General features: G+C 42.8%; 1 protein-coding gene across 3 annotated transcripts in view; it reads left to right on the top strand.

Moving 5' to 3' along the window:
• Positions 1 to 12,388, top strand: part of sik2b (salt-inducible kinase 2b) — a 44,348-nt gene that overhangs the window by 22,621 nt on the left and 9,339 nt on the right. For all 3 annotated transcript variants that reach the window (XM_023264840.3, XM_023264841.3, XM_055012131.1), the window contains 6 exons: positions 4,297 to 4,421; positions 4,854 to 4,977; positions 7,584 to 7,810; positions 9,584 to 9,736; positions 10,180 to 10,338; positions 12,055 to 12,286. In XM_023264840.3, coding sequence (XP_023120608.2) covers positions 4,297 to 4,421; positions 4,854 to 4,977; positions 7,584 to 7,810; positions 9,584 to 9,736; positions 10,180 to 10,338; positions 12,055 to 12,286 — 1,020 coding nt within the window. The remainder of the gene's footprint in view (positions 1 to 4,296; positions 4,422 to 4,853; positions 4,978 to 7,583; positions 7,811 to 9,583; positions 9,737 to 10,179; positions 10,339 to 12,054; positions 12,287 to 12,388) is intronic.

The following is a 12,388-nucleotide window of genomic DNA, read 5'->3' as shown; positions in this document are numbered from 1 at the left end:
AGAGATGTTTGGTATTTTTGCTCGATGAATGCCTTAATCACTTCATTGATTATTAAAAAGATTGGTTAATTTTCTCTTTCCCAAGTAATCGTCTCAGCCCTTCTCTGAATATCCAGGTTCAGTCAAAGTGCCTGTGCTTCTGGGCTTTTACTGCAGTCCAGTGATGCCTGCCTGTTTTCTAAAGGCCACCTCTGGTCAGTCTGTATGAAGCTTAACCGGTGGTCAGTCAAAGAAAGGTCATGCTCATGGTGACTGCAGAGGAGAGTGGAGCAGTAGCAGCAGGGAGTGCCCTTAATGTTTTCACTTCAAACGGCCCCTTTACATTCGACTTGACAGACGGAAGGGGATGGAAAGAGAGGAGGAGGCATAACAAAAACAAAAACGAGTTGCTGGATCAGAGAAAGAGAGGAGGCTGCCTTTGTGGCTCAGCAGGGAATATATGTATTTCATGTTTTCGGTTGTGTTCACTATACATGTTGAAGAAATCAAAATTCGTATAGGAAAACCATTTTTTAAACACGGTGCGATACATTGTCTTATATCACCGTACTGTTATGAACACATGTTTACAGCCACATTAAATGTTATGTGAATTTCTCAAGGTTGAAACCATCTGCAGAATGTATTACTGAAAGTGCACCAAACCCTAAATGTGTTTCATGGTCAATTAAATAATGCCGGCTTTGTAGACTATACAAACAGTCTCCGGATCAGAGACGCATGTTGAAGAAACCGGTTCTTGCTTTTTGTATACACACTTGATTTTACAGGAATAGAAAGGAAACCATTGTGCTCAAATTGTTGCCTGCATAATTGATAGTCAAAATCAAATAAGCAAAATTTAAATTCAATACAGTCTCTACTTTGGTAATCAAGTTAAACAAAAAACAACTAATCTGCTAAATCAGGACTGTGGGCAAGCAGTTTGATGATAATCAGATTTGATTGATGGTGATGAAACAACCCATCAATTGCAGTTGAGTTCCGATTCAAACGTTGATCAAACCTGATTGGTGCTCAGAGGTGCAAGTAATCACCTTTTTCGACCGAGGACTGCTACCTTCAAACCAGTTCGAAGAGCAACAAAATAAATCCACGTTAACTTTTTGAAGTTGCCACAAAATAAAAATAGAGAAAAACTGTCATCAACATCCTTTCAGAATCCCACTTGAATCTTAGAAATTTAAGCAGTAGAAAAAATATTAGATACACATAAGTAGAAAAAAAGACCTAAAATATAAACATAAGCATAAAATGTAAAAATGTGCATTGTACTAAGAAAATAAAAAAGTATATAGTGTAATAAATGGAGTTATAATTGTGTTGTTGTCCAGATATGTAGTCTTTGCACATTATTGAGTAAACTGGATGTTAGTTCACTGCTTACAGGTTTAACAAAAGTTTTTATAGGTTTTACAACATCTGTCTAAAGTTTCCTAATATTAAATAACAGTAGCCACCAAAAGCTAGTAGTGCAAAGGAAGGTTATATCTGCAAAGCCCCTGAGTGTATTGCGCTGTGCAAATTTTAATGAAGTTGCATCTCCGTATCTTCCAGGAGTAGAAGAGGGTGAGGTTTTGGGAACCTGAAGGATATGAGGAGAAAGAAATGTTTTTAGGTAAAAACAAATGAGAGACACAAGAAGAGAAAGGAAGCAGAAGCAGTGCGTCTTAACCTGCCGCCATAATACCAGTGTTCATACCTTGTTATTAGAAATGACAAATTTTTGACTACTGGATGTTGCTCTCTTACAACTGCAGGATTATGTCACACCCACATGCACATACGCAATGTTATAAACTGATAGGTGACATGTTTGAGCTAATATTATGCTAATGCTTTTGTGCGCGACACACACACACACACACACTCCTCCACCCCGCCCTTCCTGTCGAGCTGTGACTGCTGTTGGTAGCCTGCAGCGTGCGGGAGTGTTTGACGTCAACCAGTCTGCTCAGTATTCAGCTCCATGAAATGGGTCACAGCTTCTGACGATAAACCGACTGCACTGCTCTGCTCGGCTCTGCCTGCGTATCGCATCTCACCTTCACAGCAGCATCAGACAGTAAACATGCTTGTAATAAACCCACTGTGTCGCACGGCTTTACCTTTCATTTTATTTTGACCACACCTGCTGTTCGCTGCATTGCTGTAATTAAATGGTTTGACTGCATGCACTCACACACACACACACACACACCTACACACACACACACACACGCACACACACACTGTTGAATCTGCTATCTCTTTTTCACTTTTGCGCTATATTAGTCTCTGAAACCTCATTCCTGTATGTTTTTGAGCTCATTTTCTGTTGTGCAACATCAAGAAGCAGCCTGCAATATAGATTATTCATGCTTCAAGGTTTTTTTTTTTTAAAAAAGAGAGATTGGTCGGTGTCCAGATATAACTATTGTTATCATAGTATGTAGTGTAACTCCTAATTGTAAACCTCCAGACGCCCACACACTCACACACTCAATTTTAGAGACAAAACAATTCATTGTCATACAGAAAAAAACAAGAAAAAAACCCAATAATTAAATTAGTTTATCAGTGTCATTTTCACATTTTTAAATGTGTGGACTTGCTGCCTTTTTCTGTTTTGTACTTTCAACTGCCAGTTTATTAGATACACTAAAACTTTAACGTCACGTCAGTCTGAATTCCAGAAATACCTCTCTTTTGTAGTGCAGCAGCACCACAATGATCATAAAACAGAATAAGCATCTCTGTAAAATGGTTTCAATAAAAACTGAACGTTCTAACCATCAAGAACGTAGGATTTATAGCAGTACTGTAGTACCAGACTGCATCATCATGTAGTGTTAACTATGTGTGCTTAACAATGCGGCCCTTTATAAAAAATTAAAGAAATGTGTCTTTGGATTTTGGTCTGGTTTGGGTTTCACGGACCAAACTGAAATGTTGGCTGGCATTTTACAGACAGTGCAAATAATTCTAAAACTAATTCACTGATTCATGGATAATTAACAGTTTTTTATGCAGCTCTGCACAATGGGATAAGTTGTGTTCTTGTGTGTAAGCCGTGGGTGTGGCGTGTCTGAATGTGACATATAGTTTCTTCTCAATTACTTAATTGTCAATTCTCATAATGAGGACAGAAGCAAAGGCAAATACATTTGTTACACATTCTGTCTCTTACTGTCTCACACACTGCTTTGTGTGTTTGTGTGCACATATGTGTGTGTATGAACCCACATCACCTCCAGCCCCATTATGTAAGCCAGTTTTTTTTTTTATCTGTTATTTATTTGTTTTGCAATACACTTCTTTCTGTTTATGTAACTGTTTTGAATTATGGAAAACGGGTGGGGGTGGAGGGTTGAGTGAGCCTGATGGTGTGCTCCAGGAGCTGTCAGGTCCCATGACACCATCCCATTGATAATGAACTAACTAACCATGGAATTTTTCATCTCTTGTCAATTCACTTTTTTTCTCTACAGGTCACAAACCATTTATATCAAAATCATTTCTGTTACAAAAATAACTACCACTGCCCATCACAAGTTTAAGCTATTGCATTAACAATGACACGAGGCAGAGAAAACCATCAAATTGTCACGTCTAAGAAGCTATTTTCCCTCCCAGCTCTAGTAGCAAGCGCTAGTAGCACATCTTGTAAAAGCCAAATGAAGAAAAGACACAAAGGATCATTTGCTGGAGAAGATTTGGGAGCGAGGGAGATGGGATGAGAAGGAGGGAACATGTGTGAAAGTGATATGAACTAATCTAAAAAATGGGTTGGCTGAGTGATTGCAAGCACACACGTTGGCTCAGTGTGATTTGGCTGATTTTACTGCAGCTTTTAGTTGGATTTTAATGAAAGACAGACGTAAACTTCTCAACATTTTGGGTGTAATTTGTGCAAATGTAAGTTAGAGTTCTCTGTCTTTCTCCCCCTAAGATTAAAATCTGAGTTTGAGTCATTCTGCTGACAACCAATCAGAGCACTGCACTGATGACCTCATGTCAGTCTCCAAGGGAGGTTACCTCATACAGAGGCCCATTTCCTCAATGTAAAAATATGTGGATCACATATTACATTATGCAAACCTGCATGAAGACACTGAATGTATTGACCAGCTTTGTTCTGGACTGCTTCTTTGTAAAGTTTAACCACTTCAGCTGATGAATGACCACAGCTATACAGCAGACATTCATAAAGTGCCCAACCTTTTTTCTTATTACAGTCACAAGGACGACCGCTGCAAACTTTACTGTTTAAGATTATCTCTTACCTGCTTCCCCCTGACGTTTTGCCCTGTGTAGATTTTGGATTCGGGAATTTCTTCCAGCCTGGGGAGCCTCTGGCCACGTGGTGCGGCAGCCCCCCCTATGCTGCTCCAGAGGTCTTTGAGGGACAACAGTACGAGGGCCCACAGCTGGACATCTGGGTAAGAAGACTGATTGCATAAAGAAGACAACTGTGCCATGTTCTTTTTAATAATTCATTGAAACACGTGGATTGAATTTACAGGTCACGTCCTGTCATCTCTTTCCTTGAGTACATTTTTAAGCACCATTCTTTTTAACAATGGAAAGAAAGTTTTTATTTCATACCGTCTGCAAGTTCTGTTCCTGTCGTATGGTTCTATGGTGATGTGCAGTGTGATTTCCCAACCACTGCTCAAAGCCTCCAATATATATCACAACCATTTACAATATAGTTGCATGTTCATTTGGGTATAGACTCATGCACTTGCAGGTAGACATGTATGAGAGTGCAAATAATAATCAGCACTCTTTGTATCCAGATATTTCTGATTGATCTCCTGATTGTTCCTGCCCTGACCTTGTTTTCTGTGTCTATTTTTTCATGTTTCTAGAGTATGGGGGTGGTGCTTTATGTGCTGGTGTGCGGCGCATTGCCCTTTGATGGGCCCACTCTGCCTGTGCTCCGGCAGAGAGTCCTAGAAGGAAGGTTTCGCATCCCCTACTTCATGACTGAAGGTAAGAAGCACTGAGCGACTCTCTCCGGGATGTTAAACACAAAATAAGATGTGTCAACCCCCACACCTCAATGCCTCACGCTCCTGTAAAAGCACAAGCATGCAGCGTGTTTTGTAAGACGCCTTCCAGTCTTTTTTATCACAGTCTGTAGACGACATGAGCAAAAAATGTCATGAAAATTCCTGTGAGGAACACTGACAGACAGACGAATGGATCACACTTTTTCCTATTTGAGTCACCGTACTGCTGGATGTTCGCTCGCAGGCTCTCTTTTGGCTTCAACCAGTCAGGAGGTCATTTCATTAGCAATAGAGCATTATGCTCATCTGAAGGGGATACAGTATGAAGCACTCTGTCATTGTCCGCTGTAATGTGCGTGTCTTGTGTATGTGCGCACACGCAGGCAGCAGAGTGAGTCAGGTTGGCTAACTGTCTCAAAGCAGCCCTGCTGTTAGCGGCTGTGCTAGCTCGCTCGCTGCAGATTATGTCCAGAGCTGGAGCTGTTTATGTAACCTGGGGAAGAGCCAGTGAGGCCCTCCAGCAGCTTGCCTGTCTGTCTGTTTGTTTGTATGCCTGTTTGACTCATACTATCTGTGAGACATCTTCCTGTCCGTCTGTGTCCCTGTCTGTTCCTCTTGTCCTCTTTCTCGGTATCCCATCTGCAAGTCTGAGGCAACTTCTCCACAGGGGATGTGATGCGAGAGTTGGCCAGGCTCCTTTTTTTTTTTTAATGTTCGGGACCTTGAAACAATTAATACATACGGGGAATGTAGAAGTGTAATGTCAGCTACATGAGCCAGACTGACACTGGAACCCGCCTCCCCACCCCCAGTCCAGCCCCTGTTCCCCGAACAAGTAGAACAGAGTGTGCTGATTTCTTCATCCAGAAACGGTCCATCTTATTTCCTCTCGTTGCTCTCACCGGCCAGCACTGTGGTACACGGCACAGCCTAGCACTGCGCAGTAAACTCTCACTGGAACATGAGAGCACTGTGAATGTTGCGGTCTACTCTCAACTTAGTGGCATACTGACTACAGAAGATGTCTTTTGCTGCCCCTTCTGTGGCATATTGCACAGGCTGTGTGTGCATGTCAGTGGTGCTTGTGGCATTCTTGTTTTCTTCTGTGCAGCCAACCACAGCCTTCACCGAAACAAAACATAAATATGTAGAATAAAAAAACTACATCCAAAAAATCAATAAAACAAATAGCAAAAAGTCAGCCTTAATATCTGCTCCCTGCTCCTCAGCTTCTTGCAACACCGTGCTGTTTCCCCTCTCGGTGCAACTTTACACCACCAGGGCATAGCAAGTGTTAAGTGGGATGGTTCAGTGGTTAAGTCATAGTGGTGTAATGCACTGGCTAAGAACAGAGTGTCAATCAATCAGCCAGCCGACTACACAGTCATGCAGTGCCAACCCCTTTACATAGTCGAGCCTTCCCTGGTGGTTAGGAAAAGCTCAGCTTCATCTGTTGCTATAAACAGGGCTGTAGCAACAAGAAGAGCTTGAGAAACTTCTGGGTCAAATAAATGCTGGTGTATTGTACTGAAATACATTTGAAGCTGTTTTAACTTAGCAGCTGCACAGTCTGTTTAGAGGCCACAGCATGAAGTAAAAGTGCAGTGAAGAGCACACTGGTTATGTGCATAATGTGTGTGTTTGGGGGGGTTGAGTTGGCTGAACTACCAGGCACGAGGTAGAAAAAATGTGATGTAAGCAGACGTTAGTAGATCAGCAGGGCAACTGACAAGAATGTGCAGCAGGGAGTTAACGTTGGCAGCCAGGTCCTTGGGCTCTCTGTTTTGCACTGCTGAGATCTCTCTCTTAAGTCTGTGATGGAAAACAGAATTTTTAGTGCAGTACAACAGGCTTACAAATGACCCACAGAAGGTTGTTTGTTGAAAATTCACATCACTTCTCTTTGAAAACTCTTCTTAGAATATTTTCATTCATATGTTGTGTCTAAATCCCAAATCAGAAACTGAACGCCTTTAGTGACTCACGCGAATCCTGCTTTGTTTTCAGGTTTTTGAAATAAATACACTAAACATATACTAATAAAGAAAGTATTAAACATCAAAGAAATAATAAGCAGCTGCTGGGCTTATTTGTTGAAAACACACCTGTTTTGCTTTAAGACCGTAGCGGTGGAGTAAATTGGAAAGGATGCCATGTGGCAGGCAGGAATGCAGTACAGGCAGTAGGGGTGCAGCAGGCCAAAGCGGCACAGCCAGGGGAACTGTAATCCTGTTAAGAACCCAGCTGTGTCTGACGTCAAACTCATCTAGCTACTAACTAGAGGTGAGGAGCTCTCATTAGGAGGGGAGGAAAGTAGAAAAGAGTGCAGTCATGCTGCTCAGAAGTGACAGGAGGAGAAACTAAGAAAAGAATTTTTCTGATTTTAAGCTCCTTACGTGTTATTTCTGCCCCAACTCATCTGGAACACTTTGATGAGGACATAATGCTTTGTGGCTTAATTTGCTTCATCATTGTTCGTACATAAAGTTCTCCAACATAAATAACCTCTTTGTTCTTGGAAAGTGTTGATGTGAAATATGTATGTCTATAAAAATCTTGTGTGATTGCTCTTTCCACCCCTTGCAGACTGTGAACACCTCATCCGCAGAATGTTGGTCCTGGACCCATCAAAGCGTCTGTCTGTGGCCCAGATTAAGGAGCACAAGTGGATGGCTCTGGATGTTCCAGTGCAGAGGCCTGTCCTGTACCAGCAGCCTCTGTCTGCTGACGGTGAGGCGGGTGTAGGAGAATACAGCGAGCAGGTCCTTCGCCTGATGCACAGCCTCGGTATCGACCAGCACAAGACTATAGAGGTAAGCTGGAAGCAGGACCAGATGTATTCAACTGCGGTTAAAGGTTTAAAGGTCAAAGCTTCAGACAGTGAACATGATAATGATGAAAGTGAACAATGGATAAGTATCCTTCTTCATAAGGAACAAAAAGATTTCTTTCATTGTGGCTGTATGTATCTTGGTCAGGTTCACCTTCACCGTGCGGCACAAACAGGATAAAAATATGGAAATTAAGTTCTTCTTTGTTATGGACTTGAGGGCAGATTTAGTACCAGGACTGAAACTGGTCATCTTGGATAGTTGCCCGCCTTGTCTAATCAGTGTAGATACAGTGAGGTTTGAGCTGTATATTGCACAACTTACTTCAAGTATGTCCTTTGCTAAATAAGGAGAGAGGATGCACAGATACATAGATAAAAATGTATGAGTGAACATTGGGTCTAATGCTTATCTGCATGAAATTCCATTGTTGGACCTCCATTGGGAAAATTATTTGACAATTCCTGAGCTTATAATGGCAATAGCACATACACACAGTACACATGGGAAATGTAGCTCACTTTTGTGCCTCTGCATGCATGATTTTTTAGGCCTTCTTTTCTTGGAGCATTGTGTTATAAGTGTAGTGATCTTCATAAAAATATAATCAATTATATTGAAAGAGGCTGCTTGATGATGCAGTACTATATTGTCAAGATATCCATTTACTCCTTTGTTTATGTCTCACATAAACACATGTTCAGGAATGTAATATACATGAATAAATTTAATTTAAGAATGTTTTGCCAATATGAGTTCAAAATGATGAAGCATTAACTAACATTATTTTCAATGTTCAGCAAAGCAGTCACAATATAATTGTGTGTGAACATTATTTTCAGCTCTTATAGGAAAAGAAAAGTATATTTCTTTACTTAATAAACACATCCGAACCTTTAGACCAAGTATTTACTGATCTGCTTACCTTCTAAACCCCAAGAAGTTTGTGGGCATACTTTGACCGTGTCACAGTTTTTACTCACTGTGGGCTCCTGAAAAGTCCTGAACCTGTATGGAAACAGCACAACCATGTCTTTTGTGCAGTATTACATAGTTACAATACAGCATGACATCATTTACATAATGGGGCAGAACAATATTTTTCCAGCTGCCCACATTTATTATTTATTTTTATACTTGTCTCCTATCTGTTCTGTGGAAACACAGTTTACAGTTGAGCCCAGTGTCCCTGAGTTTTTGTCATGTGACGGTTGGTTGCAGATGAGTTACTAGTAACGGTATTTGGTTAGTGTAAAAGGTTGAATGACCCGTGTTAAACAATTTGATGTAAATATCACAATTTCAAGCTTAGATTCGGTGGCAAGGGGCAAGTCACAGTTGAGTAGTTCAAAGCATGTCAGAAAATTGATACGCTGATGATTCTTTCTGGTTTTACGGTGTCTAGCTCTGATACATGGTGTGATTTTGGCAGTGTTATTGAAAGATGGCATGCCTTTCCAACCCACTGGCAGGTTGTGGGATTTAGAGTGTTAATCTACAGGTGAAGAGGTTGTAATTTTCTGCGCTATATTCTGAGTGCTGCCTCATCTTTTAACATATTCTCTGTATTGTATTTTTTATCTGTATTCAGTTCTTCAAGCTGCTGCAATAGCCCACTTTCATACAGGAATAATTAAAGAATTATCTCACCGTATCTCAAGAACTGTCACAGTTAAATCATCCAAAATGGAGTGCGAGCTTCACTAATAACTTCATTTACAGATGCCACCATTTATATCGTCTGTCACCCTCCAGTCTCTGCAGAACAAGAGCTACAACCACTTTGCTGCTATCTACTACCTGCTGGTGGAGCGACTCAAGGCCCATCGCTGCAGCTTCCCTGTCGAACAGAGGCTCGACGCCCGCCAGCGACGGCCCAGCACTATCGCTGAACAGACAGTCGTCAAGGTAACCACAGGGCATCGGGGTCGCAAGAGGCTTTCGAATGATGTGCACAGATTACTATCCATGCCTCCCTGATCAAAGCTCTGTTATTCACACCTGCACCCAGGAACAAACAGACGGACGCGACCCATTTATTTATTTCTCCATGTCTTCATGTGCTCTTTTGCAGCCTCTTCCTCTCAGCCTTGATCTTATGCATCTCCCTCAGTTACATTATTCATTATTTCCTTTTCTTTACCCACTGCCTCTTCTTACACCACTCTTTCATTTCCTTCACCATCTAGAATCTGGCTTTCTTGTGCCTTTACGATTATAAAGTCAAATTACCTGCAGCTCATTTTTGTTGTAATTGCAAGGATATTGTTCAGAATTGGCCAGAATTGGAGAAGGTTTTTCATATTTAATGTCAAAGACTATTACCATCTCTGTTTTCTCCTTCTGCGCAGTCGACCAGCGGTTCAGCCCAGGTGGGTTTGCTCCCGCAGGGCGTTCGTCTGTTGCGTTCCCCTGCTGTGCCCCAAGCCTCCTCTGATGCTTTCACCTTCTCCCAGACTGCATGTCCCCTGGAGCAGAATTTCATGGTGGAGGATGTCAACACACCAAAAGTAAGTCCAATTCCAGCAAAAACAGGCGGAGTCTTTTTTGAGGAGTTGTTTTTTTTTTGGTCTCCTTGCATTTGTCCTCTATCCTTATATCACTGCTCACTCCCATACGACATTTTGGTTATGGAACTTGTCGTTACCACGGTCATTATCAGCTTGCACATGTATTCTCCTGATAAGCCTGACAGTGATTTGCTTTGATAAGCATACCCGCTCGCCGCACATCAGAAATGTCTGTGCATGCCTGTGTGTGCGCCACATTTCTTTGAGGTTGGGACCGTCGGCTTGCTCCGTTAACCTGCCAGAGTGCAACTGAATTGTCCTCTTATGTAAGCACTCAGCCAGCACTCACATCTGACAGGACAGCTGCCCGTCCTGCAAGGATCCTAGACAGACAGACACACACTGCTCCCCCACTTTCCTCTGTTCATCTGTGCTAGCCGACGACCTTTTCCTCCAGGTCTGTTGTTGGGTTTTACCGCCTATTACAGAACACAGTCACCAGTGGTCTGACTTGACGGCCTCACACACCTGCAGGGCTGTACACACACACACACACACACACACACACACACACACATAAGTATCATTCTTCAAGACTTCTTTTTCCATCCCACCCCCACTCTTGGCTCCAGTAAAGAAGGATTTGTACATTGTTTTGTGTGTGTGTGTGTGTGCGTGTGTGCGTGCGTGCGTGCGTGCGTGCGTGCGTGCGTGCGCGCGCGCGCGTGCGTGTGTGTGCGCGTGTGCGTGTGTCTGTGCATGTGTCTGTGGTGAGCAGAACAGAGCCGAGAGTCTGAGTGCGTGTTATCTGCGTGAATGGAGTCTGGTTATGTAAGCGGTCCTGTGATGATGATGTGACCTAATGCAGAGCTGAGTGAACACACATGGACAGGAAGCTGCTGCGCGGCTCCAGAGATCTGGATGCCCAGACTTCCTACCCATCAGCCAACAGCTCATCTTTTCGTTTTTAGATTTTGGCTTTCTTTCTCCTCTCTCCTGGGTCTTTTACCTTTTTTTTTTTAACTCTTCCATTCATCTTCTATTTTCTCCCCACTTCTTCTTCTATATCCTTTAACTTCTCTCTCCCCTTATAACACCAGCCCTTTTTTTGCCTATTTCTCAATGTAGTTTTTCCTTCCTGTCTTCAGTGTGTTTGTTGAGTAATAGCATTCCTATCCCAGCACACTACAGAAAGCAGATGGGGGAATTGGGCAAAGTTGCTCTTTCCAGACCAACACCAGGCTTTCCGGTTACTGCGGCAACTCATGCAGATGATCTGTGTGTTTCTGTGTGTGTCAGTCACACGGCACTTTCAGTCAAAGCTCACTTCCTGGCCCTGCATTCCTTCATCCCCACCCTCCACCTCTACGCCAACACACACAGGCCTGCATGCTGTAACAAACACACACACTCCCAGTATGAGACCCACTGTGGTAAGTGGAGGGAAAGTAGAGGGTGGAGAGTAACTAATGGAGCCCTCATTCTCAGCATGCTGTCTGCCCTCTTGGATCCAAGCTGTCGAGTGCAAATGATGGATTTTTTTTGTGTGTTTTCTTATGTGTACACTCCTTGGGGTTTGACCGATTTAAGTAATAACCTGCAGGTTTGATTGTTGTTGTTGAGTGTGAATATGTCCTTTGCTCCTCAATTTAGAGCTGTTTTCATCCTGTTTTGGTCAATTCTACATGTGCGGTTTCTATCTCTGCCCCCGTCTAGGTGAATGGCTGCCTGCTGGACCCCCTACCTCCCCCCACTGTCCTCCGCAAGTCCTCCACCTCGTCGCCTAGCAACATGATGGAGACATCGATTGATGAGGGCATTGAGACTGAGGAGCCCGATACAGAGGATGATCCACCCCACCTGCTCTCAGCCTATCAGACAGCTCGATTCGGTCAACGGCGACACACCCTGTCTGAGGTCACCAACCAGCCCGGGCCTTCGAACCAAGGTATGATGTCACCTGACAGGCTCTGTTACATGCTGTCCAATGATAAAATAAAACAGTTTTCTGGATCACTGCCTTGACATGGTATGAAAAAAATTGCCTCCT

This window comes from Amphiprion ocellaris, chromosome 7 (assembly GCF_022539595.1).
Source record: "Amphiprion ocellaris isolate individual 3 ecotype Okinawa chromosome 7, ASM2253959v1, whole genome shotgun sequence".
Taxonomy (NCBI): Eukaryota; Metazoa; Chordata; class Actinopteri; family Pomacentridae; genus Amphiprion; species Amphiprion ocellaris.
The sequence above is the reverse complement of the archived record's forward strand: the minus strand, read 5'-3'. Positions and strand labels throughout refer to the sequence as shown.